This window comes from Bos indicus x Bos taurus, chromosome 6 (genome assembly GCF_003369695.1).
Source record: "Bos indicus x Bos taurus breed Angus x Brahman F1 hybrid chromosome 6, Bos_hybrid_MaternalHap_v2.0, whole genome shotgun sequence".
Lineage (NCBI taxonomy): Eukaryota > Metazoa > Chordata > Mammalia > Artiodactyla > Bovidae > Bos > Bos indicus x Bos taurus.
In genome coordinates, this window is record NC_040081.1 from 72,286,620 (window position 1) to 72,313,433 (window position 26,814).

The window sequence follows — 26,814 nt, forward strand, 5'->3', positions numbered from 1 at the left end:
ATCGAAGATTTTGTTTTTTATGTAATCCCCCCCCCGCCCCCACAAAGAAGCTTAATACGAAGCTTACTTGGTTAAGGGTGGCTATGGGTGGAGTCTTCAAGAAATTCTGAAAGGTAATTTAGAGCGTTTTAGACTTGAAAGGGCGGTTGACAATGCTCCTAAAGTGAAGGGTCAAAGTCTGTAGACTTGTTTTTAAAGCGCTCCAGAGCTGGGAGATAACTTTCTGTTGTTAGTTTATGAAGGAAATCAACAAATGAAGAGGAGCTCGGGTCTTTTTTTTACCTAAGAGCTCAAGTGAGAGACTGGGAGAACCAGGCGCGGTTAACCCTGGGCGCGCCCTCAGCGCAGCCGGAGCTCACAGCTTGCTTCGCCCAGGGGCGGGGCGCGCCAGGCGGCTAAGCTTCTGAGCAGCAGAGGGGGCGTGTCCGGCGGGCGCGCGCGGGCGGTGAGGGGGCGTGTCCCGGGAGTGGCGGCGGCGGCGCGGGTCGGGTGCGCGGCGCAGCCTCCTGTGTTGGAATGTGCGGCTCCCGAGAGCTCAGGGCGCAGGAGCGGAGTAAGCGCCGCCGAGGCCTGGGGCCCCAGAGCCCGCTGTGGGTGGCGGCGGCGGCCCGGACCGCAGGGCGAGAGCCAGCGGCCTGAACACTCTGTGCAGCCCCACTGGGTCTTCGCGGGCCTCGACGAGCCCAGCGTCCAACTTTTCCACCGTCACCCTCCCCTCCCCCGAAACTCCTGCAACAAAGAAAAGTAGTCCGTGAAGGAGCGGCGACGCGGGCCGTCGCCCCTCCTCGCCCAGAAAGGCCGGTAAGCGCGGCGCGATCTGAGACACGGTTGGGTGGGGGCGGCGGGCCGGCCGGGCGGCCGTGGCCGCGGAAAGGGGAGGGCGCGGAAGGACGCGGGCGAGGCGCTGTCCAGGGCTGATTTGCAGATACTGTGGCTCGGGCGGCGGCGGGGGCGGGCGGCCGGGCGGCCGGGCGGGATCGGGTTACATCGTCGCCGCCGGGGGGCTGGGCCGGGGGCGTCGGTGAGGGGCGGCGCGGCGCCAGGACCCCCTCCCCAGTCGAGGCCGGGTCGCCGCGTCCGCGCGGGCGCAGGAGCGGGGATGTCTTGTCTAGAGGCCAGGAGCGGAGCTGCTTGGGGCCCTAGTCCTGAAACTAACTTCCTCTCGTGCTCCTCCTGCTCCGAGTCCCGTCGCAGCCCCTCGCCTGCCGGCGGCCCTCGCGTCTTCCTCCCTCCCCGGCCTCTCCCTTTCGCCGGAAGGCGCCGTTGAGTGCGGCCGGGCGAGTTGAGTCAGCCCGGGACCCGGGCGGTTCCGCCAATGGGGCTGGACAGCGATTTCTGCGCTCTGGCAGCCAGGCCGCCGAGGCCCTGCGTGCGGGGTCGTCTGGCCGCCAGAGTCGGCGGGGCCGGGGCGCGAGTCCCGCGGGGCGCCGTGGGGGAGTGAGCCTCAGACTTCCGGGGCGCAGGGGGGCCCCCTCTGGCCCTCGGGGCCCGGCGCCTCGGGAGGGCGCCCGCGGAGGCTCCCGGACCCCTGCGGAGGGCGAGCCCTGGGCGGGCGAGGAGCGGGGACGACGACGACGCGGCAACTTTCCTCACTCTTCCCGGACTGGGGCGCGCGGGCCGGGAGGGGGCAGCCTGGACTGGGAAGACTCGGTCTGGCCCAACGGCGCCCCGAGTTTGCCTGTTTCGCCGTCTTCAGTGGTGGGGAGCCCGGGAGACGCTTCAGGACGACTTGGTGTGTCGATGGTGCAGTGAGCGGGCCGAGGCGAGGGGAAGCGAGGGCGCCGGAATTTGCGAAGAGCTGCTTTGTGTTTGGTACGTATTTTGAGAAAATGGCCGAATGCCTATTTCAGTCAGGAATGCCGCGGCCGAGGCCGGCGCTGGTGAAGGCAGCACGTAGGATCCGAGTGGCACGTTGGGCTTTCGGGCTGTGCGCGGACGGCCTTCCTGAGCAACGTGGAAATGCCTGTGGGGATGGTAGTTAGGGTTTGGGGAGAATTAGGAATTATGAGTCGCCTGGGCGTTTCGCTAAGGCTTTGGACAGCCTTTGCTTTGTGTGATGGCATTTGATTCCGACTTTCTTTGGTACCTATGACTCAATGAGTTTGTTTATGCACTTGGGTGAAACGGATTACTGTTTGTATTTTGGGTTTAGCATTCTTTTTTTTTTTTTTTTTCAGTCTTTGCCATCTGTTTTGCTTTTTCTGATTTGTAAGAGAACACCTGATTCGTGAATAACACCTTTTAGATTGGAAACTAAAGTGTGAAGATGGTGTATGAAAACCCCAAGGTTTCAAGGTGATCTTGTAATGGCTCCGCTGTGCAAGTGGGCCAAGTCAAGCACAGTGCAAGAAAGTTGCTGATAGTGAAAATGAGTTGTCTTATTTTATATGGGAATTTGAAAGTTTCTTTACTTTGATTTGTGAAGTCTTTTTTCTTTTTTGATTTGTGAAGTCTTAAATACACCAAACATCTCTTCTCACAGGAGAAAAGGTGATTACTTACTTTTTTTTGTTTGTTTTTACTTTGTAACAGGTCAAATAATCAAAAAAGAAGTAGTACTTTTTCACAATATAGTTGATCCTTGAACAATACATGTTTGAATTGTGGGGGTCCACTTGGATTTTTTTTTCCCAAGGAATAAATTGTAAAGTTTTTGAGCTTTGCAGTATTTTGAAAAAATTAACAAACCAACCATGCAGCCTAGTAATATCAAAAAATTAGGGGAAACATGTTATGAATATGTAAAATATATGTAAATACTAGTCTATTATTTACTACTGATAAATCTAATAGAAGGTTGAAATTTATCAAGACTTGCACTCAACCGAATAAGCCACCGCACTAGTGCCATTCATCGAAATGTAAATTGAGATTCATTATTAAATCATAATTGTGTAAAAGTAACTCTAGTACATACAGTACTAATGTAATAATTTTGTGGCCACCTCTTTTTAATTTTGTTGAGCTCGAGTGTTGAAAGTGTCTGCTGAAAATGCTAGGTGAGGCTAATCAGCCCTCTGTCCAGTAAATTGTGTTTTCACTAAAAAGTCACCACTTGCAGTTCTAGCGTATTTTTCATCCTGTTTACTGCAATACCATAACATCATGGACCCATACATAGTACCACTTGTGATACTGGAAGTGCTCCCCAGAAGCAAAGTTGTTACAAGAAAAAGTTGAATTGCTTGATGTGTACTGGTGTAGATTGATGTCTGCACTTGAGGTTGCCCACCATCTCAAAATAAATGAATCCATACTAATTTTTTTAAATTAAAGAAAAAGGGTATTTGTGACATCATTACTGCAGCTACACCAGCAGGCCTGAAAACCTTGCATGTTTTGGGAAATACCTTTTTATATCAAATTGAAAATTCACTTAAAAATTGTTTACTTATATATTTTTGGCTGTGCTGGGTCTTTGTTGCTGTGCGGGCTTTTCTCTAGTTGTAGAGAGCAGGGGCTGTAGTTGTCACTAAGTTGTGTCCTACTCTTTTGTGACCCTGTGGACTGTAGCCTACCAGCTACATGAGATTTCCCAGGCAAGAATACTGGAGTGCTCTTTAAAGTAATGTTGCTTTGAACAGTGCTCCTGGCCACCCAGAACCGCACAAATTCAACATTAATTATTCTGAAGTGGTCTACTTTCTTTTTTTTTTTTTCATAATTGCATTGATCACATTTATTTTATACTCGTCTTTTAAACTTATTCAGTTGCATTTTCATTGTATATATAACTCAACAGACACATAATTTTATAGGTTATTTGCAAACAGTGAGCTTATGTCCATACCCTTTCTTAGAGATTTAAAAAAAAAGCACATAAGGAATAAACATGGGATGAGGAGCTGCCTCCAGTGATTACACAACAATTTAGCTATGTGGCAGCCACTATAATACTCTAATATCTGGGAAAGCAGAGGTCAGAAAGATGAGAGAACAACCCACAAAGAAGAAATTGAATGTTTTCCATCAATTTCTATGGCTTGAGACCAGTCCTAAAGAGACGTGTTCAACTACGCCCAACCCCACTTGACTGAACAGGGCTAAGCTGCCACCAATGATTATGGGAACTGATTCAGAAAAGTGTAGATTTCTGACACAAGACTTGAATGTATGCAACATTTCCCACCAGTGTTAGCAGGCCCTAGAAAACTTGTGACTTACTTATCAGGGAACACAGGAAATCAACTTATTTTGAATAACACTACTATGGATTCTCTAAGTCCTGAATCTAAGTCATGGAATTGTTGCCATCTCTCCGTCTCCTCTTGGTTCTCTGGATACATTCAATAATGGTGCCAACTACTCCAGGAAGCTGGATGTCTATGAATTCTATCCATTTAGACAAGGAGCAGAAACATTGTCTTGTAGCCCAGTGACCTTTAAATTTCTCATGTCTTCCCTCTTAACTTTCTTTTAGGTTTTTAAATAATGACCCACCTTTTGTTTTCATTGTCCACTGGCAACGTTTCTTCTTCTCTGAAGTTTTAATTCCAAAGAAATGGCTTTTGTGGTCCTTACTTACGCCTAGATCAGAGTTGTATCCCCTCCACACAAAATAGAGAGCCACCTCTGTTAAAACTAGGATTTTACTCATCCAGTGAAAATACATAATGAACAATCAGCCAAGTGAGTCTGTTCTTTTTACTCCACCCTCAAGCTGCCTACGAGTCTACTTCCCATCATAGGAACTGCCGTTTTCAGGTTCAAATTTTGCTTGGGCACGTTTAGCTGCTTTTGCTCGAAGAACTGAGTCAGTGAAATACAGAAAATATGTCTCTGATCGCATCTCCCCATTTCTTCAACTTGTATTTAAATTTCTAAAATATTCCACACAGGATGAATTCATGCAGAAGAATTGGACTTTGGCTAACACCCTTAGGGAAAGTGGTCTACTTTCCCTAAGAAAGAATTGTCTCTAATTCTGCCTCTGGATCAGGGAGTCTTTAAGCTCATTAGACATGATACTCTATGAAAAAGATGGGAAAGGTTGTCAATCCTATGGGAGGAGAACCCTGATAGAACATCATGAAAGTCTGAAAGGATTACACCATTGAAGATGCTGTTTTTATAGGAAAAGCTGTGAAACCATCAAGCACCAGATAGTAAATTCCTGTTAGAGAAAACTGTCCAGATGTTGTGCAAGACTTCACAGGATTTACAACAGAGCCAATCAAGGAAATATGAATGAGATTCTGGATCTCACAGCAAAAAAAAAGTAGGATGAAGAGTTTTAAGACAGGGGTCTTGGAGAAATTCAAATCAGAGGAATTAAGATAATTTGATGGAGATGAGTGCATTTTTACAACATGGAGCATTCTATGATACAGTGAAACTAAAGCATACCATGTAAAGATTGATACCATATAGGAACATTTTGGGAGAAATGAAAAAGGAAAAAAGTCAAACAAAATTTGGGATGCATTTCCATCAAGCTGCATGAGTCTGACTGTCCTGCCTTCTCCACTTCCTCCTTCACCTCTTTGACTCCTTAGCGAAACCAACCCTTCCTCCTCTCAGACTGCTCAATGTGAATGAAGACTAATAGGTTGAAAACCTTTGTGATGCTCCACTTCCACTTAATGAACAGAAAATAAACATCATGTTGTACAGTTAATAAACTTATCAGTTGTGTGTGTCTTATGAAAAATCTAGTAACTTTATGTCAAGAGTCCTGAGATGTTACTGTGTCATCATCTTTATCACCTAAGTGTTCATTCCGTAGGACAGTGTGCAAGACTCGTATTGAAGTGTACCCTTACATTAATATAACATGATTGATTCTCAATATAAAATTAACTATCTGTTTTCCTGCTGTTTTTTTAACTGTGCTTTCAAAAAATTACACCACCACATAGTATGCCTTTCTCCTAGTTGGCAAAACTGTATCAGCCTGTTGTTACAGGTAAGTAGTTTTTTTTTAATGTGACATTTCCAATACTGTGGAACGAATATGACTGTAGTAATGTATGCCATAACATTTTTATAAAGATTCATTCATTTGCACGTGTTAGACTATCAGGATGCAATCATATTGATCACATTAAGTTATCATAAAGCAGTCATATTGTTGCTTCTTTGTTATCAGTGTATAAATGTTATATCCATAAATAAATATGAATTTCATACTGTTTTTTTGATGTCTAGCATTAGTAATGTTTAACAACAACATTTTTAATTGTATAAGACAGTATGGGTACCTTACATACGTGTGCATAAACTTATGATATCAGTGAATACATTACTATAAATATATTTTTTCTTACAATTTCCCTTTTTTTGATGCTGGAAAATTTTTACTGTTTCTTGTCATCTCACAAAACATCTTTTGTTGACATTCTGCAAGTGATAACATTCAATAATATCCCAAGAAAGTATCTTTTATTTCTGTAATATTTGTTATTTCAAGGAGATTTTTTAGAGAAACTTGATGACTTTCTATCTGGGATATTACATCTTCCTGGTTTATATGTTTTTCTCCCTCTTCAATAAAAGCAGTTAGAATTGAAGTGTCATTTGCTGTGATACCAAAATTTTTCAAGGCCTGTGAAATACTGTTATTTGGGGAAAGATTGAAAATAATTTCAGTAGGTAAAGTTCTTGTTTTCATTTTTCCCATTTTGGAGAGGTGAACGGCTTTGTTTGCTGCCACAAGTATCTGAAATGGATTGACAGTCACTGTTCAGTTCAGTCGCTCAGTTGTGTCCTACTCTTTGCGACCCCATGAATCACAGCACGCCAGGCCTCCCTGTCCATCACCAACTCTCAGAGTTTATCCAAACTCATGTCCATTGAGTCGGTGATGCCATCCAGCCATCTCATCCTCTCGTCCCCTTTTCCTCCTGCCCCTCAATCCCTCCCACCAAATGAGTCAACTCTTCGCATGAGGTGGCCAAAGTATTGGAGTTTCAGCTTCAGCATCAGTCCTTCCAATGAACACCCAGGACTGATCTCCTTTAGGATGGACTGGTTGGCAGTCGCTGTAGGGTTTATTAACTAGCCATCAGTGGCACCTTCGAGAGCCTTTTTTTCTCAAGTCTCAATTTTTTACATATGTAAATAACAGAAGGGTCATCCTGTATTTGGGGAAATAGGTCCTGCTGAGGTGTTAACTGCATTTCATAGATAAGCAGGATTCAGTACTCCCAGAACCTCAAGACTAGCTCCCTGTTCTTGCCAGCTCCTTTGTCACAATTTTGGTGAGTTCGGGCTTACCAGGATGATGTATAGCCACTAGACTGTTAGCCTACAAAGGCAGAGACTGAGCTGATCATTGCGGGGCTGCATCCCAAGGCCTGGCCTTGGAAGGTGCTCCATAAATGAAGGTGCAGAGAGTCTCAAGTATCACCTGGAAGATCACGATCATGGGTGTCGGGGTTGGGTCTCCTGTTCTTGCTCAGCCCCGCCTGGCCTGGCCCTCCTTATGATTTTATTAACGTCTTCTTTTCTCTAGCTTACTATATTGTAATAATACAGTATGTAATATATATAACATACTAAGTAAGTGTTAACTGTCATCAGTAGGCTTCTGGTCAACATTAGGCCATTGGTAGTTAAGTTTTTGTGAAGTCAGAAGTTTCACTCCGATTTTAGATTACACCAGGGAGTTAGTGCTCCTAGCCCCTTGTTGTTCAAGGGCCAATGGTAATTTATTCTTTTGAAGATAGTTGAGTTCATATGAGATTTAATTGTCGGAGCAATTATTACAGGCTTCTACTTTGCAGACCATACTTTAATCTGTGCACAGTTGGCTTTTGGATCTTTTTCCCCTTTCTGATTTAGACCAGTAAACTGTTGAAGCGGGAGTTAAGAGGACAGCAGTTTACTATTCATGTATAGAATTTAAAATATAATTTTAAGTAGCTCTAAAAATGAAGGTTACTTAATTTTTCCACCAGAAAGTAAAAGTGCTTGAGGGAAGACATGCCATGTGTCAAACACTTGATAGAATTTCCTATAGGGGTCATAGAAATTTTTTTGATGACTGCAATAAAGAGAATTTGGAATTACAAAGCTATTTTAAAGACTTATTTTCAATAGTTAATGAAGCTGATTGGGTTTAAAGATTATATGGGGAAATGTATTTTTTTAAGTTACAAAGAATTACAGTGATGTTTTGTTTTAGACCAGTAAAAGTTGTGCTTAAACTGGTGCTTTTGTGTGTTTTGTTTTGAATGCAGAGCACAGATATGGCCACCCAGGTAATGGGGCAGTCTTCCGGAGGAGGAGGGCTGTTCACCGGCAGTGGCACCATGGGCATGGCCTTGCCAAACGACATGTATGACTTGCCTGATCTCTCTCGAGCTGAACTGGCTGCGCCTCAGCTCATCATGTTGGCAAACGTGGCCTTAACTGGGGAGGTAAATGGCGGCTGCTGTGATTACCTGGTTGGCGAAGAAAGGCAGATGGCAGAATTGATGCCTGTTGGGGATAGCAACTTCTCAGATAGTGATGGAGAAGGACTTGAGGAGTCTCCTGAGGTGAAAGGCGAACCCAGTGGGCTGGAGAACATGGAACTGGAAAGTTTGGAACTCAGTGTTGTGCAGCCACGGCCTGTGTTTGAGGTAGCAGCTGCCTCAGAAACGTACAGCTCAAATAAAGACGTTCCTCAGGAAACACCCGTAGCAGAGGACAAGTGCAAGAACTTGAAGACCAAACCCTTCCGCTGTAAACCATGCCAGTATGAAGCAGAATCTGAAGAGCAGTTTGTGCATCACATCCGAGTTCACAGCGCCAAGAAATTTTTTGTGGAGGAAAGTGCCGAGAAGCAAGCAAAAGCCAGGGAATCCGGCTCTTCTACTGGAGAAGAGGGCGATTTCTCCAAGGGCCCCATCCGCTGTGACCGCTGTGGCTACAATACCAATCGCTATGATCACTATACTGCTCACCTGAAACATCACACCCGAGCCGGGGACAATGAGCGAGTCTACAAGTGTATCATATGCACGTACACCACAGTGAGTGAATATCACTGGAGGAAACACCTGAGAAACCATTTTCCAAGGAAAGTTTACACATGTGGAAAATGCAACTATTTTTCAGACAGAAAAAACAATTATGTTCAGCATGTTCGAACTCATACAGGTAAGAGTACCTTTCTCATTTATTAAGTGTACTGTACCCCCCAAAATGGAAAATGTGAAAAATTTTAAACATCTCAGAAGTAAAGAGAATGCCTCACTGCACCCACAGGTACCCATCACCTATACGCAACAGTTAAAATCATCATTTTATCACATTTGGCAATCATACCTCATATATCAACTTGTACATCAAATAACAGCTTTATTGAGATATACTCCACTTCCACACAGTTCATCCATTTACTGTTAAAATGCATTGGCTTTAGTATGTTCACAGAATTATGCAGCCAGCACCACAATCAATTTCAGCACATCTTCACCTCAAAAGGAAGCCCTTCTCAGTGGTTGCTGGCATTTCTCCCCTACACCCCTTAATCACTTTTAAATTGACTTTCAAATCTGTGTAATTAAGGGGTCTTATTTTTTAAAAGCATTGTTTGTAACTATTGATAATTGCATTACATTTTCTTGGTGTGAATTGGTACCTTTGAGGACTGATTACTGGTCTGAACAACATAGATAAGGTAACCTAGTACTCTGCTCCTCCCATCAGCAGAGAAAAGGGCTGTGGAATGCTGTTCGCATCAGATCGCATTTGCAGTAGTTGTCACTCTGTAGGACTGAACCCTGTGCTAAAAGTGAGTCCTAGTGAGGAGAGGAATTGATGTTGAAGTGGTAGGCATAAACAAGACAGCTTGCAGATAAAATTCCATTACAAGAAACACATTTGCAGCAAGATTTCTAAGCTCCAACAGATGGCTTCTGTGTAATTTAAAATCTGGTCAAGTAAAATACTTTGCAGTCTCCTTGGAATTTGTTTTAACCTGTAATTAATTGTCTCCAGGCTTTAAAACCATCTTGTTTCAAAAATTTAAAAAAGTACAAACATTTCAAAATTACATGGCATAGGAAAGGAGAGTTTCTTGGGAATCCTACACCATTAATCACTTAACTGTTTTAATTAAACAAACTATTAGACTAAACTAACCTCACCAACAAATACCAAATATACTTCTGCCATAAATACTTCATGTTCTTTTAATAATTTTGTGAAACCTTGGGGCCTAATTTAGGATTTGCCTTAATCTGTAGAGCTTTCAGGTAGTAACTGACATGGTAAAATGCATGAGTTTTACATGTACACATTTATGAATTTTTTTAAAAAGGTATTATTGGCAGTGGTGAATATTTACAAATCTGTACTCATAACCAGGCTTCCCAGGTGGTGCTAGTGGTAAAGAACCCACCTACCGGCACAGGAGACATAAGAGACCCAGGTTCGATCCCTGGGTTGGGAAGATACCCTGGAGGAGGGCATGGTAACCAGCTCCAGCATTCTTGCCTGGAGAATCCTATGGACAGAGGGAGCCTGGTGGGCTAGAGTCAGACTCGACTGAAGTGATTTAGCACTTAACCTAACCACCATACAAGTCATCATAAAGAATATTACCAGTGTCTTTGTTGTACTGAATTTTGATTTTATTAGTGTCAGTTATATTTTAACACTTTCAAAATTGTTGAGTCACTTAAAAATTTTAAAAATTTCCCCCAAATCTAAAAATGTTTCCAATGATAAATCTAAGTTAGCTGATTTAAGAACATAAAAAATGAGAAAGATGCAGAGATCTGGAAAAATTTTACTTTCAGTATAAATTTCCAATTTTTTATGTGAATTTTTTGAAACTTAAAAAAAAATTATTTATTTCTGGCTGCATTGGGTTCTCCTTGCTGTGCTAGAACTTTAGGGGCTACTCTCTAGTTGCAGATTTCTCATTGTAGTGGCTTCTCTGCTGGCAGAGCATGGGCTCTTGGCTCATGGGCTTCAGTAGTTGTGGTACGGGGGCTTAATTGCCTCGTGATATGTGGGATCTTCCAGACCAGGGATCAGACCTGTGTCCCCTGCATTGACAGGTGGCTTCTTAACCACTGGACCACCAGAGGAGTTCAAACATTTTTTGTTACAGTGGTTTTTTGTCATTTAATTATAGTCTAGGTGCCTAATTTTTTTAATGTTTCGAAATTTTATTTTTATTGAGTTATAATTAGCATACCGTATTAGTTTGAGGTATACAACATAGTGATTTAACATTGTTGCATATCATGAAATGGTGACTAATTTTAATGGCTGTATTTTATATACTTCATCATCTATTGAATAACTTTCCCTCACCTTAAGGTAAGGTTGATATTTCCACAATAATATCATGACTTCCATAGGTACACATATCTCATTTTGCATTTTTAGTGTTAAACTTAGTGTGTCTTAATACTTTTAAAAAGCTTCCTTCCCCACCACACCCCATTATGTTTATTTGTGGTGTTTAAAAAAAAAAATTTCAAAATAATTTGTTGGTGTATAAATAGAAGGATACTGTTTTGATTATGTAAATTCTGAGAGTACCTCTGGTTTTAAATGCATGCATGAAAATTGTATTTATGGAAAAATTAATTTATCTAGTGCTAATGAGCAGAAATATAGAAATGATCCACAGGAATCACTTGTTTCTTACTTCTCACTTAGGGAACCTTTTCAGGTTCACTTAGTGGGTCTCTTAAGTTCCTTTACTGAGTGCTAAGGGTTAGGTGCTTTTACTCTGCTAATCTTCAGAAAAATTTGCTGAGGAAGCAGGGTGTTTATTTACCAAAGGCCTGAAGTGATGTTCCCAGGGTCACATGCAGCTAAGATTCAAAGTTCTGAATCTCTTTTTTATAGGTAATTATCATGGTAAGCGGCTGAGGGTTTTTATTTGAATCTTAACTCAAAAGATTTTTCACTTTGTGGGTTTGATATTTAGCTAGTTCACAGTTTCTACTTTTTTAAAAATTAATTTTTATTGAAGTACACAAATTCTACTTTAAAAGATTATATTTTTGCCTTATGTATGCCTGAAAAATTACTAGCATTTCTAGAGTATTTGTGTCTGGTTTGATGAGTTACACAGATTGAAGCAATCTATTTGTTATGAAGAATTTTAAAAGTTGATCCTTAGTTGATCCTTCATGTAAATCTGAAAGGGTATTAAATTTTTCTTCCGTTCACTTTTTTTGGTAACAGCTTTACTAATATACAATTGATAAACCATACAAATCACTGTGGATTGAACTATTCTGAGTATTTAATATAAATGGAATCATGTGTGATCTTTGGTAGCTACCTTCTTTTACTTAGTATATTTTCAAGGTTTATTCATGTCATATGTACAGTACTTGTTTTCCTTTTATTGCCAAATAATACTCTGTTGTATGGATAAGTAATATTTTATTCATCCATTCATCAGTTAATGAATATTTGGGTTATTTCCAAGTTTTGGCTGTTATGAATAATGCTGTTATGAATATGTATATGTTTTTGTGTAGATGTAATATTTTTATTCCTCTTGGTTAAGTATACATCTAGGAATGAATCACTAGACTATATGGTAATTATGTGTAATCATTTGAGTAACTGACAAATTGTTTTCCAAAGTGGCTGCACTGTTTTACAGTCCCACCCATACTGTACTGAAGTTCTGAATTCTCCACAAATAATTCTCCTAACAAATATATTTTAACATCTGTCATTTTGATTGTAGCCATCCTTTGGGTGTGATGTCTTCATGTCTGTGGTTTTGATCTGAATTTTTCTAATGGCTGATGATATTGTGCATCTTTTCATGTCTTTATTGGCCATTTATATGTTTTCTTTACAGAAATATATCCAACATTTTATAAGCTGTCTTAAAATTCTTCCATGTCAAAGTATGCATTTTGTTGCTATGATGTATTTACAACTAATCTATAGCTACTGGCTAATAACAACTGAATAGTTATTAAAAATACATTTAACACTCATCAGTGCTTTCTATTTTTTTGTACTCGTCTTTTCCTTATCCCATTTTTTTAGACACATCTATTACTGTAACTTACAAAATAATAACTGACGTTTATTGAGGGCTTTGTGTGTTAGGCACTGCATTAAATGCTCTGCATATATTTTCTTGATTTAAATTGTGGCTCAGAGGTTAAAACGTCGGCCTCCAATGCTGGAGACCCGGGTTCGATCCCTGGGTTGGGAAGATCCCCTGGAGAAGGAAATGGCAACCCACTCCAGTATTCTTGCCTGGAGAATCCCGTGGACGGAGGAAGCCTGGTAGGCCAGAGTCCACAGGGTCGCAAAGAGTCGGACACGACTGAGCGACTTCACTTTCACTTTCAAAGATACTTTTACAGAAAAAGAAGCTTCTCCAGAGTCATAATTATTATCTTGTGGCCAAAGAACAGGTGAAAACAAATTATCAAGCCTTTTTTTTTTTTTTTTAATGTAATGTTCCATTGTGTCCTGAGAGACAGCTGCTTTTATTTTTATTTATTTTTTAATTTTTCCGGCTGCACCCCATGGCATGTAGGATCTTTGTTCCCCATCCAGGAATCCAAACCGTGCCCTCTGCATTGGAGGTGTAGAGTCCTAAACAGGAAAGTCCCTATCAAGCTTTTTAAAAGATACATATTTTGTGGTTGATAATGTGTGTACAAAAAATACATATTTCCTGCCTTTGAGTCTTTTAATTCTTTAGTAAATTACTGGCCTGTCATCTTCAGTTACTCTCAGTCCCTGTCGCTTAATGATTATAATTTGCTTTAACACTGACTTATTTTATAAAAGTTCTGGCTACCACTTGAAAATTTTAGCTTGAAACAATAGCTTCCTCACTCAAAAATGTTATTGCTTAAAGCTAACAATTTCAAATAGTAGTTTTATCATTTATAAAGACCAAAAAAATTACCCAAGTCATAGCATCAGAAAATTTGGGTAGATTTTTAAAAGAATATCATTGAAATATAGTTGATTTACAATGTAGTAAATTTTTTTAAGGATAATTCTATTTTTAAGATGTTGCTGATAACCTGATCCAAGATAGTTTTTCAGTTCTTAATATTTAATGTAATAACATGTAGCATTACTGTGAAAATTAAAAGGGCTGTGAGAATTCAGAAAGCCAATGATACTTTTTATTAGCAAAGCTGATATAATGTAGTTATGTGTATTTTAAATGATTTTTCTAATACATGATAAAAATTGATCATTTTGCCAGGAACAGGAGAAAAAAATCCTCAGTACTGCATGATATGTATATGGTTGAGAACGGTATTTGCATTATTTTATCATATTTGAACACTAATCATTATATTTTTGTAGGTGAACGTCCGTATAAATGTGAACTTTGTCCTTACTCAAGTTCTCAGAAGACTCATTTAACCAGACATATGCGTACTCATTCAGGTTGGTAAGAAATGGGAACTTTAAAAAAAATTTTTTTTTATTGTAGTGCTTTACAATGTTGTGTTAGTTTCCACTGTACGGCAAAGTGAATCAGTTATACAGTATACATATCCATTCTTTTTAGACTTCTTTCCCATCTAGGTCACCACAGATCATTGAAGAGAGTTCCCTGTGCTATAAACAGTAGGTCCTCATTAGTTATCTGTTTTCTCATAGTAATTCATATATATATGTCAGTCCCAATCTTCCATCTATTGTTTTTAGTAAACTGCCATTATAAGAAAGTTCTTCTAGACTAGGAACTGGATCCTAAATGTTTATTTATAGCATAATTCTGAAATCAGAATTAAAAATTAGTGGTCTGCTAGGGTAGAGCTGTATTAAATGGAGATTTCTAACCAGGGAGTCCATAGGTGGAATGTCTAAAACTGAATGTAGATGTATGTGTGTACTTTGTCCAGGCGGAGGGTCCTTCAGTTCAGTTCAGTTCAGTCGCTCAGTCGTGTCCGACTCTTTGCGACCCCATGAATCGCAGCACACCAGGCCTGCCTGTCCATCACCAACTCCCGGAGTTCACTCAGACTCAAGTCCATCAAGTCAGTGATGCCATCCAGCCATCTCATCCTCTGTCATCCCCTTCTCCTGCCCCCAATCCCTCCCAGCATCAGAGTCTTTTCCAATGAGTCAACTCTTCGCATGAGGTCAAAACTTAAGTTCCATGATGTAATAAAAGTTGAACATAGGCCAAGGCTGGTTAATCCTTTTTGAACTGCCTCTGCTTTCTCATACTCCCACCCAGCTGCCCTTGCCTCCCTTACCCTCCAACAGAGCATAACACCAAGTTTCATACTGTGTGGTTACCAGGTTCCAGGGATTCCTTATAGCTGCTCAGTTTCTGAAATTTGGATTTGTTCTCTGGGAGTTGACAGGGCTTCTGAGGGCTGGTTTATAAAGAGCCAAACTTTAAAGAATGGTAGATAACCATGATTCCAATTTATTAACTTATAATAGATAAAATATAGGTCTATAGCAAGTTGAAGATTTATATCCCTTCCAGTGACTGAAATTATCAAGAACACCAACCAGAATTGGTCCCCATTATTTAAAACATAGATAGAAAGCAAAGTTAGGTCAATATTAGCATAGTGGTCTTGAGTGGATAATTCGTTTTAGTCACACTGACCCTTGGTGAACAAGCACATCTGATCAGCATATTCTCCTAAATTTAAATATATAGCCCTATGGGGGAATTCTGCTAAAATTTTGCTGTGTACCGAAGTGTATATAGACCCAACTCCCCTTACCTTAGGATAATAGTTTGTGGTGTCTAATTGGATAGCCACTGTCCATATGTGGTTACTGAGCTAGTGAAATGTGGCTGGTTTGAATTAAGGTGCATACCTGAGTTTAAACAGTATGAAGAAAATCATATAAAATAATCTTTTTAAAATATTGATTACATTTTGGCATGATGCTGAATATAGTGGGTTAAGTAAGTAAAATTATTGTTACTTGTTTTTTTGTTTTGTTTTGTTTTTAGCCTTTGTAATGTGACTGCTAGACAACTTAAACCTCTGTTGCTTGCATTTTATTTCTGTTGGGTATTTCTGTTTTAGGTCAGTGATTAAGACTCGATTATAGTATGAATTCTAATTTGAGCAGCTGTGAGGGATCACAGCATGTTTACTGGCCCTTCTTGACCTTACATGCTTATCAAGTTTTATACTTTGAATGCTCCTTCTCAATCTTCTTAACTATTGAGTTGAGTCACTTAACCAGAAACCTGTTTTTAGTATTACTTTTGGGTGCTTCATGGTTTCACTTTCTGCGGATAACATGGATGCTTTGTTGAGGATAGGCCATCATATCCTACTAATATTTGTGCTGTAGCCTTTAAAAAAAGAGTTTTTCATGACTTAGATCATTTCCATTTTCATAACTGTCTTGTCTATGCAACCCTATAGACCGCAGCTCACCAGGCCCCTCCATCCATGGAATTCTCCAGGCAAGAAAACTGGAGTGGGTTGCCATTGCCTTCTCCACTTGTGATAATAAGTTCTGTTATTGTCCCCATTAAAGCCTTGAAGCAATACAACCATTTTTTCTGTGGAATGTCCTCTCTTCTGGATTTGTCTTAACTTAGCTTTCTCATGGTATCTTTAGTTTTTCCTTTTTCCCTGTGCCTTGTATAACATGTACACTGGTAATTAAGTCTAAATGCTTGAATTGTGTCTCACTTGAAATATCTGGTTGACCTTATATTAGTGTCACTGGATCAGAATGACAACACACTTGTATGTTTTTCATTGAATGAGTGATACTGTTGTCACTGTATAAATCTGTATCTCTGTTTTATACCAAACAATAATGATTGCCTGAATGATTTTGCATTGATTACTGTTATCTTTTGCTATATTTTAAAGTTGATTTTTACTAGTTGCCATTGTAATATAGCAAATATTTTTAAAGTGTTAATAATGAGTAGCGGTTAACTATTTATTGTATGCATGCTGGGTGCTGAAAAATTGAAACTTGTTATCTCAAATCTTAGTACCTCTAGAATACTTAAATCCCAGTTTATAGATTAGGACACTGGTTTTGAGAAGATAAATGTTTTATCTAAGGTTAATTTGTCATTCCTCCAATTTAGAAGAGCCAGGGTTTGGCTTCATATTTTCACACTCTCAGTTTTAGTCATCAGCAGTGTTTACAGAATATTATGGCTCAGCAAATGGCTCAAGAAGCTACAGAATAATGAAATTAGAAACACAAAGTATGGAGATAGCAAAGCCACTGTCTTTTATTGGATGCCAATAATTTGTGAGTCACTAACAGGAAACAAACATGGCTAGTTTGTTTTGTGTATGAGTGTGCTGAATTATTTCCAGTGGATCCTATATTGCAAATCATTGAGGCTAAATGTGGTCAAATTGGGAAGGTAGCCTTCCTAACTGGGTTGCATGGAGTAAACATCTTGGGTGCTTTCTTTGTGGTCTGGAGTCTGATCTTTACAGGTCAGCTTGGGCATTCACTTCCCTGTTCATCTTTTAGGGAACAGAAGTGTGTGCTTAGATTAATTTCTGGAAGAGATTAGGCTCCGTTGAGTTGGTACATTTTAGCTAAAATGACAAATTAGTTAATGAAACAAAACCACATTGATTATTTCCTTGGAGCACTTCCATTCAGGTAGGTCTTCTGAGGCCAAAGTCAGAAGGGATCAGAGTAATGGTGTGGTGAAATATATAGACACACTAACCTAATCAGCTGTTATTCTGTGTTCTATTTGTGTTTACAAGTGATGGTTTTGAAGCATCCTCACTTAAATAGTTTAGAGATCCTGATACATTGAACTTATGTTTGCCACTATATTTTTGTATATATCACCCTGGATAGTTCCCCCATTCTCCTAGCATAGGAGTTCATTTTGAAAATTTTTAAACAGTATTTTATTAAGTCTAATTTACACACTTGAAAATGCACACATCTTAGGTTTACAGGTCAGTGACTTTATATATGTTTTCTCTTATTTGACTGCCATCTAGGTGAAGACACCAAATGTTTCTACTACCCTTAGAAAAGTTCCCTCTTTATTCTTTCCAATCAGTACTCCCCTATTTCCCCTCAACTGATAACTCTGATTTCTGTTAATTTTTTTTTACTTCTGTAAAATGTTTTTGAGATTCATTCCATGCTGCATTACCAGAACTTTTTTGTTTATTGCTGAGTAGTATGCCCCTGCTGCTGCTGCTGCTGCTAAGTCGCTTCAGTCGTGTCCGACTCTGTGTGACCCCATAGACGGCAGCCCACCAGGCTCCCCCATCCCTGGGATTCTCCAGGCAAGAACACTGGAGTGAGTTGCCATTTCCCTCTCCAATGCATGAAAGTGAAAAGTGAAAGTCAAGTCGCTCAGTCGTGTCCGACCCGCAGCAACCCCCTGGACTGCAGCCTTCCAGGCTCCTCCGTCCATGGGATTTTCCAGGCAAGAGTACTGGAGTGAGGTGCCATTGCCTTCTCCAGTATGCCCCTATTATTGTTTAATTAGAAATTCCCTTTATACTCTTCCTGGGCTCTTTTTTATAAGAATGTGCCTTATACCTGTACTTTATTTAGGAAGAATAAAATAGACATATGACACATTCATAAAAGTAAAATTAAAAATGAGTAAATATTCCTAGAACTGGAAAAGGGAATTAAGTTAAAACTGTTGGTACAGGGCAAAAGAATGTTCATTCAGCTAGGTATTAATAAACTGAACTTGATGAATTGATTTTTCAATACAATAAAGATTTAATAACAATAAAGCAAAAATGGGGGTGGAGTGAAGGAAGTGGTTAAATGATGTCATCATAGTTTTAAACAGAATCCTAGGAACTCCCATTCCCTGACTGTTTCACACATGGAGGCTTACACCTTACTTGATGCAGGCTGTGTAAATACCCTCATTCATTAGGGTTTATAAAATGACATTTGTTTATTTATGGCTCTGCTGGGTCTTCATTGCTGTGCAGGCTTTTCTCAAGTTGCGGTGAGCTGGGGCTTCTCTTGGGGGGCTCACTGTCGTGGTGTCTCTTGTTGGGGAGCACAGGTTCTCGCGTGCACAAGCTTCAGTAGTTGTGGCACATAGGCTCAGTAGTTGAGCCTCTTGGGCCCTAGGGCACGGGCTCAGTAGTTGTGGCACACAGGCTTAGTTGCTTCTCAACATGTGGAATCTTCCTGGATCAGGGATCAAACCTGTGTCTCCTGCATTGGCAGGCAGATTCTTTACCACTGAGCCACCATGGAAATCCATAAAATGACATTTTCATTATAATTCTTTTATGAGCTCAAATATTTTCCTAAAGGGATCAACTCCATTCATCAACTCTTTGTATACTCAAAGGCAGAATTTATACAGTAAGGCAAGATAAGCACATGAAATCTTCCCTTTTGTTTAGCCATTCTATAACTTAGACCAGTTTATTCCAAAAGTCATGAATTACAGGCAATGTGTTTTGACTATTTGGCCATCTGTCCTATACTAAGTGCTCGAACTGGATTGGATTATTTATAGCTTACAACACTTAAAGAGTACTTTACAAATGAGGAAATTGAGCCTTAGAGAGTTTTCAGTACCTTGCTAAAAACCTCACGATAAGTTGCAGAGCCCCATATTTGATCCCCCCAGGTATTCTTATTGTAGAACAAGTTCTTAACGGTTATGTCACATTTCTTTTCCCCATTCTGTGTCTATATATGTTAAGTAGATGTTTGTCTCCATTTAAGTCATTTAATGGAAAGGACAAGATAGGACCAAGTAGAAAGTAATGCATCGTGTTTTAGAAATCTGTTGGTAGACTAATATGTGGTCACTGACAATGGGAACGTAGTCGTAAACTGAACAAGTTTTTGTGATCTGTCGTCACACATCTTTTTAATCAGGTAAAGCTTAGCATCTATGTGGTTTTATTAATATCTGAATAGTTTTGCTTTATGAAAAAAGATTTGGTGTGAATTTGAGACTGTTCGAGAGATGAATTTTCATAAATGTCAATTTCCATTTTTCTGCTATGCATTCCATTGGACCAGTGGGGTTTGGATACCGTTTGGTAATATTTGCTAGACTGTGATCTAGATGGGTATGTATTCAGGTAGAATGAGTTAAATCTTATGCCTTTAATTTGGGGGTGGGTGGGAGGCTTCTGGTCTTGTATGTGCCTGTGGTTATGACTTCTTGTTCTTATTTAATATGCCATATCTATTTGTATGCCCCTTTTCATTTACCTAGTTCCTTTGCCCAGTCTAGAAGAAGGTGGGAGAGAATTAAGAAAAGATGTTGCTTGTTAAACTTTTTCTGTAGAATAGCAGCTCTGTGGCACTGGAAAAGTTTGACTCAGCTCTTGCCATAAAGGACAAAGGGTTAAATCGAAAGAAAACATGTTTTGCTCCCTGAGGCCAAGGCATTGTTTTAAAAGTTTCACGTGGAAGGTCTGGGAGTGTGGCAGAGAGTGTAAAATACTTGAAATTCCAAGGTTTATCTTAAATGAATGTATGGGAATTTTGTGTACTATTCCATTATATGTTTAACTAAAGATAAAAACTTTAAAATTACCTTATCTCTTTGAGTGCCCTTGTCCTAGAATTAACATTAAGAACCTAAGCCCCAAGGGGTAGCCAAAAAAAAAAAAAAAGCCCAGATTAGTTTGCCAGTAATTGTTGTGTACTTCTTGATGAATCTGTGTTCTTTACTAGTGACTGAGAGCATTAGTTAATGAATTTTTGAAAGATGATTGAGATAATTATTCTTCCATTTGGTATGAGAATCAAAGGATAGAGCAAAGATATACAAATAAATATGGTAAATATAAATTGCATGATAAAGTCTTCATGAAATAGTTTTGGTGGTTTTGTTTATTTATATATGTATATCTCTATATCTATCTCCACTTCTTGATGAACATATTTGAATAAATCTTGAATTCATTTCTTAATGTGTGCCTTCTGTAACATCTCTTGTCTACCTTCAGGTGAGAAGCCATTTAAGTGTGACCAGTGCAGTTATGTGGCCTCTAATCAACATGAAGTAACCCGCCACGCAAGACAGGTTCACAATGGGCCTAAACCTCTTAACTGCCCACACTGTGACTACAAAACAGCAGACAGAAGTAACTTCAAAAAACACGTGGAGCTACATGTTAATCCACGGCAGTTCAACTGCCCTGTATGTGACTACGCAGCTTCCAAGAAGTGTAATCTGCAGTATCATTTCAAATCTAAGCATCCTACTTGTCCTAATAAAACCATGGATGTCTCAAAGGTGAAACTAAAGAAAACCAAGAAGCGAGAGGCTGACTTGCCTGATAACAAACTCACCAGTGAGAAAACAGAAACAGAGCAGACAAAAGGAAAAGGGGATGTGACTGGGAAGAAAAACGAAAGGTCTGTAAAAGCGGAAAAGAAAGATAATGTTTCAAAAGAGAAAAAGCCTTGTAGTAATGCCTCAAGCCAAGTGACCACCAGAACGCGCAAATCGGCCATGAAAGGTAAAGAAGTGGATGTGTCCCCGGGAAACTGTTCAGAAAAAAGCTGCAAAAGCAAGAAAAGCAAAAGGAAGGTGGAAGCTGAAGCCCATCCCTTACAAGAGCCTGTTAATGATGAGGAACCTGTGACAAAAAAGAAAAGGAAGGCAGAAAGCAAATCCAAAAATAGTCAGGAAGTGCCAAAGGGTGACAGCAAAGTAGAGGAGAATAAAAAGCAAAACATTTGTGTGAAAAACAGTACAAAGAAGAAAACTGTGAGAAGTAAATCATGTAAGAAAAGCAGCCAGCCTGCTCAGAGGCGGCCCACTCAGATGGAGTCTGCTCAGGTGGGGTGTGTTCAGACAGAGCCGCTGCCGCCTCCTTCTCCTCCCCCTCCCCCTCCCGTGGGGTGTGGTGAGGTCGAGGTTGTCCAGAAGGGGCCTGTTCCCATGGAGCCATCTCCTTCCATGGAGCCTGTTCAGGTGACCCCTGTTGAGATGGAGCCTTCTCCTCTTCCTCCTCCTCCCCCAGAGCCTGCTCAGGTGGGATCTGTTCAGGTAGAGCCTCCTCCCCCGCCTCCCCCTGTGGGGGATGCTGAGATCGAGGTCGTTCAGAAGGGGCCTGTTGAGACAGAGCCTCCTCCTCCCATGGAGCCGATCCCCAGAAGGTCTCCTCGCAAAGATAATAGAAAGGAAAAGTCCAGCATGCTGAGTGAAATGGCACGGAAGGAGCAAGTCCTTATTGAGGTTGGCTTAGTGCCTGTTAAAGACAAGCAGCTTCTAAAAGAAAGTGCCAGTGCACAGGATCTCTTCCCACCATCACCACCCCTGCCAAAGGAAAGCTTAAAGGGGGAAGAATCGAAAGACCAAAATTTGTTCCCTGCAGGCGAAGGAAATGAAGAAGCCCCTCTTCAAAAAGTGGAAGCAGAAGAGGCAGGTAAGAGTCTGGCTGGTGTTGCTGCTGTTATCAAGGAATCTGCCAACACTTCATCCTCTGAAGAAAACTTGAATATGCCAGAGGGTGAAACTTCAGAGGATAAACATCAAGCTGAAGCTATGCTCTGTGAAATGGAGATGGACACTGATGAGAAGAAAGCAGAGAATTTCCCCAGCAGAGACTCGGCAGTTGAAGAACCAGTTTCACCACCACTTTCTGCTCTACCGCTAGAAAAACATGAAGCCGTGTCCACAACTGCTGTGGCCTCACCTCCTGTCACCGTGGCAGTAAACGAGTCTCAGGAAATGGATGAAGACGAAGGCATCCACAGTCATGATGGAAGTGACCTAAGTGACAACACGTCAGAGGACAGTGACGATTCTGGATTGAACGGTGCTCGGCCAGTTCCACAAGAGACCAGTGGGAAAGATGGAAAGGATGCCTTGGCTGTCAAAGTGGCCGCGGGAGATTTCGTTTGTATCTTCTGTGATCGTTCTTTTCGAAAGGAAAAGGATTACAGCAAACACCTCAATCGCCATTTGGTTAATATATACTTCCTTGAAAAGGCAGCTCAAGGGCAGGAGTAATGAAACTCTGGTCAAGGCTTCAGTTCTTAGTGTATAAGGTCTCTGACATTTTATATTCATTTGGAGTAGTAGACAGCCTTTTGTTTTTAAAATTAATTACTGTCCAATCTTGATTTTTAAGTCCCACTCTTTTTCTTAGGACTCCGTGTACCTACTGATGTACACATTTTAGCAAATCCAAGGGAGTTAGTATACTAAACCAGCGGTCATCTAAACCTGTTAGCTTTTTAAAAATATTTTTATCTTTTGCCTTTAACTGAACCAAGGATGCCAAGGTGGTATTAGAGCATTCTATCAATTTGTTCAGCAATAACTTGTCAGTTTTTTCTCATGTCTGTCTTCCTGTTCACTTTAGTTTATTCTTCATTCCTTGTTTAGCCCTATAAAAATTGGCTTACTTAAATGGCAAATTACTTGAAGAATTTGCCTGCTTTATTTGAAGTTAGCACTTTAAAATTGTGTTAAAGATGAGAAAATACATTGAATTTGAAGAGAAATTCTGCCAACAGTAGATGTTCTATCGGTTCAGGTATTTACTTCCTGATTTTTGATCAATAGGTATTTCTTATTTGTGTATATGTTAATTGTCCTAAAAAAAAAAAAAAACACTGATTTTGGTGTGTTTTTTTGTTTTGGTGCTTTAATGGCTTAAGATTGCACTTTTTAAATCTATGCAGTTACATTTTTTTCCCTAGAACTAGCATTTGTGTTGAACAGTAACACTTTATACATATATGGCATTTTATTTTTTCCTCTTTGGAGGGATGCTTTTATTCTTGTTTGCAAAGGGCAGGCTTTTTTTCCCCTTTGCTGCAATTGTCTTGCAGAATATTATTGTGTACAAATTTCTGAGCAAATGAAATATGTAGGTTCAATTCATATATATGCCAGAGTCTGCATTTCAAATGTTATTTATTTTAAGTGGATGTAGTGAAATCATAGCTCTCAGTTTGAACTTTACAATAAATAAACCACTAGGTCTATATTGAATGGATATTTATCTCAAGTATCAACCATAAGTAAACTTTTGACGTGTCTTAGTACATCTACTTCCTAAAAGTGCAGTGTTAAATCGTATCTTAGAGGAAAACCTCATTTGTAGATGGTTGTTGTTTATGTCTACTCCGCTGAATAAAGGGCTGTAATTTTTATTTGGAAACTGCAAATCTGGAACTAGGAGGGATAATTCCTCCTTTAAGTTACACACAATATGAGTTTGTGAGATTCCAAAGCCATAGCAGTTATACAGAAAATCTAGGATGAGAAAGGTAGTATGGTAGACCAGCTGCTACTTCCTGTGAATACAGTAGAAAAGGCTGGTGAAACTGAAGTTCAGTCCAGATTTTTAAAAATCACACTTTCTCAGGGATCTCCACCAACTAGTGGGTGTCCTGGCTGTTCCTGTGACTGCCTTTTTCTATAGGTGAGGCCTCAAATGAGTTGTAGCTATTCTGGTGTTCCTATGAGGGTACTTTGTATGGAAGAGTATATACTCCCAAACTTTGTTGGTAGATTCTTTGGCCAGTCACCGAAGAGTATGAAAGAATCCAGCAAAGGATTTTTCTTATTGATAGCAGTTACTCATTGTAGTCCAGTAAAGTATGATCCCAATAGGGAGCCTTGAATAATTTCAACCCTCCCATATTCTTTTCTAAAATTACCATTTTATATTTCATTTATTTTCTTTTGTCTGATGTCTGAGAAAGGTTTCAGAGTTTGGCAATGCAACGTGAAAGATTAGGAAAATATTGAAGTATTGGTGGGAAACTTGATAAAAAATCATAGATTAAAGTTTGATAAAAGACATTTGAACTTGGAATTGACTGGGAGGCCAAAGATATAAAGAAGCAGAAGACTCTCTCAAGACATGAGTAAGTTGTGTGTTACTGGTGTGTGTTTTGTATGCATGATAGGGATTTGTAAATGATGTTGAATTCTAAGCTCCGACAATCATTGTCAACGAAAGATCAAGCTGCAAATATTTATGTTTTAAAACTTAAATTATAAGGCTAGTTAAACCTTTCTGACAACTATTTTTAATGTTCATGGGTACATTTTGTATGTTACCTTTAACAGTATATGTGAAAAAATTCATGTTAAGTACAAATTGCCAACTGGGAATCAGTTTGGGAAAGAGGTATTGTGGATTCTTTGATACTTCAAAAAAAAATTTGACTTCTGGGGAATTTGGTTAATTTTCTTATCTAGATTTTAAGGCTAGAATGCCAAAAGTGAACATATGAAGGAAATTAAAACCCTTTATTAAAGTGATCTGTGAAAACATTGTTACTGGAAATTGAGTGGACTTGAGGCCTTTCTTCCAGAAAACAAGGACTTGATTGTCAGGCCTATATTAGGTTCTGAAACTTAATGCCATGTATTTGTACTTATTAAAAATTGTTTCAATGAAAAGTGTATTAGTAATAAGAACTTCTGGTCTAGTTGGAAGTTCTTCCATTTAAAAAATGTGATATTTACGTGGAACTGTTTTGAGTCTTTTTGTTTTCTCAGTTTCCCCTCCACTGGATAGGATTGAAGCTAGAATTTTCCCTTTTAATAAAGGAATGAAAGGTGAACATGTTATTTGTAAGTTGATATTTAGTCCTAGAGCAAAAGTTGAAAGACTAGAATATGTTATAAGCCTAATCCTAGGTAGCCTTATAAAAATATCTCTTTTAACTATCTTCTGAACCTATATTCACATTGGTTTTTAAGATATATTAAGTTATATATTTTTTCTCTTTCCAGAGCTGCTTCTGTGGGGCTACCCCCCTCTTTTTTTTTTTTTTTAATTGAGGTGTCATTCACAAAGGGCTGCATTTTTTGAAAGATTTCTTACAACTATGGCTGGGTATTTTACTCTAGTCTTCCAAGAAGGGCCATTATAACTTTATTGTGACTTTCGAAGTGACTTGTGAAGTCACTTCTGAAGTCAATTGGTCTTTAACTTTGGGGACTATTTTGCATGTAAGTGCTAATTCAGATTTAAGCTTGAGTCATCGCATATCATCCCATGAATATTGACAATGGACAGAATACCTTTCCTGTAGTTTCAGTTCTAGACTGAAAAGCTTGGGAAGAAACTTCATTTTCTTTTTTGCACAAATCAGAAAAATAGCTACTGTGCAGAGTTTCCTTGTTGACATCAGCAGGTGAACTGGACTTCTAGTTTTAAATCAGACTAGATTGAATGGCTTTTATATTTTCACATGTATACATAGACTCTCCCCATTTTCATCAACATCCATTAGTTATTGAACTTTATGAACTGGCATTGAGACGTTACAACAATGTTTGTTGCACCAACTTTATTAATTTTTACAGTGCAATACATGTTATTTTTCAGAGACAAACCAAAGTTTAATTTCTCAAGGTTCATGCTGTTTACTTCAGCAGCATTTGATGGAAGATCTTTTATATACATTTGTAATAGATAAAAAATAAACCAGACTGCAAATCCTTTTTCTTTCTTTTTTAAAGCAAACCATGTACCAAGTTTTTTGGTTCAAATTGTGTAGGATAAGTTAAATTGCATTCTATTAACCAATATGCGTATTTCTGTAAGTATAGTTACATTGAAATAAAGTTTTAAAACATTTTATGGCTTTGTTTATTATTGGTATATCAAGTCAAATTTATTTGGCTGAAATTATAAGTGTATTAATAATTTTCAAAATCTTTTACCCAAGGTAACAATAACTCATGGTAAGTAGAAAGATTGTGGCAGACATTGTCCTTTGGGCTAACAGTCCCAGTGGGTAGTACTTTCAAGCCTTTCTTTCTATAATTTGTTTTCTGGGAGGTGGAGCTGAAGGTCAGGGAGGAAAAAACCTGCAGAGACGACGTATAGGAGGTTTTCCATAGTAATTTCTTTCCAACTATAGGTCCCTTTTATAGTTTTAATGTACATGCCCCATCACAGTTGCAAGCCTGATACTAATTTTGACTCATGA

At 39.5% G+C, this 26,814-nt stretch overlaps 1 protein-coding gene across 2 annotated transcripts; it reads left to right on the top strand.

Annotated features, from left to right (window-relative positions):
• The first annotated feature begins 444 nt into the window (after positions 1–444).
• LOC113894319 (RE1-silencing transcription factor-like) lies at positions 445–26,462 on the top strand. 2 transcript variants are annotated; one of them, XM_027544579.1, is made up of 4 exons: positions 445–801; positions 8,181–9,084; positions 14,260–14,343; positions 20,847–26,462. In XM_027544579.1, exons 2-4 carry the CDS (start codon positions 8,190–8,192, stop codon positions 22,859–22,861), a joined length of 2,994 nt encoding a protein of 997 aa, XP_027400380.1. In that variant the 5' UTR covers positions 445–801; positions 8,181–8,189; the 3' UTR covers positions 22,862–26,462. The 2 variants fall into 2 exon arrangements, with proteins under 2 accessions (XP_027400380.1, XP_027400379.1); XM_027544578.1 differs by lacking the exon at positions 445–801 and adding an exon at positions 1,637–1,812.
• Positions 26,463–26,814: the final 352 nt, after the last annotated feature.

Coding starts and splice junctions, on each gene's coding strand:
- LOC113894319 (XM_027544579.1), top strand. CDS start 8,190: ATGGCCACCCAGGTAATGGGGCAGTCTTCCGGAGGAGGAGGGCTGTTC. Junction 9,085..14,259: donor GCATGTTCGAACTCATACAG/GTAAGAGTACCT, acceptor ATATTTTTGTAG/GTGAACGTCCGTATAAATGT. Junction 14,344..20,846: donor ACATATGCGTACTCATTCAG/GTTGGTAAGAAA, acceptor GTCTACCTTCAG/GTGAGAAGCCATTTAAGTGT.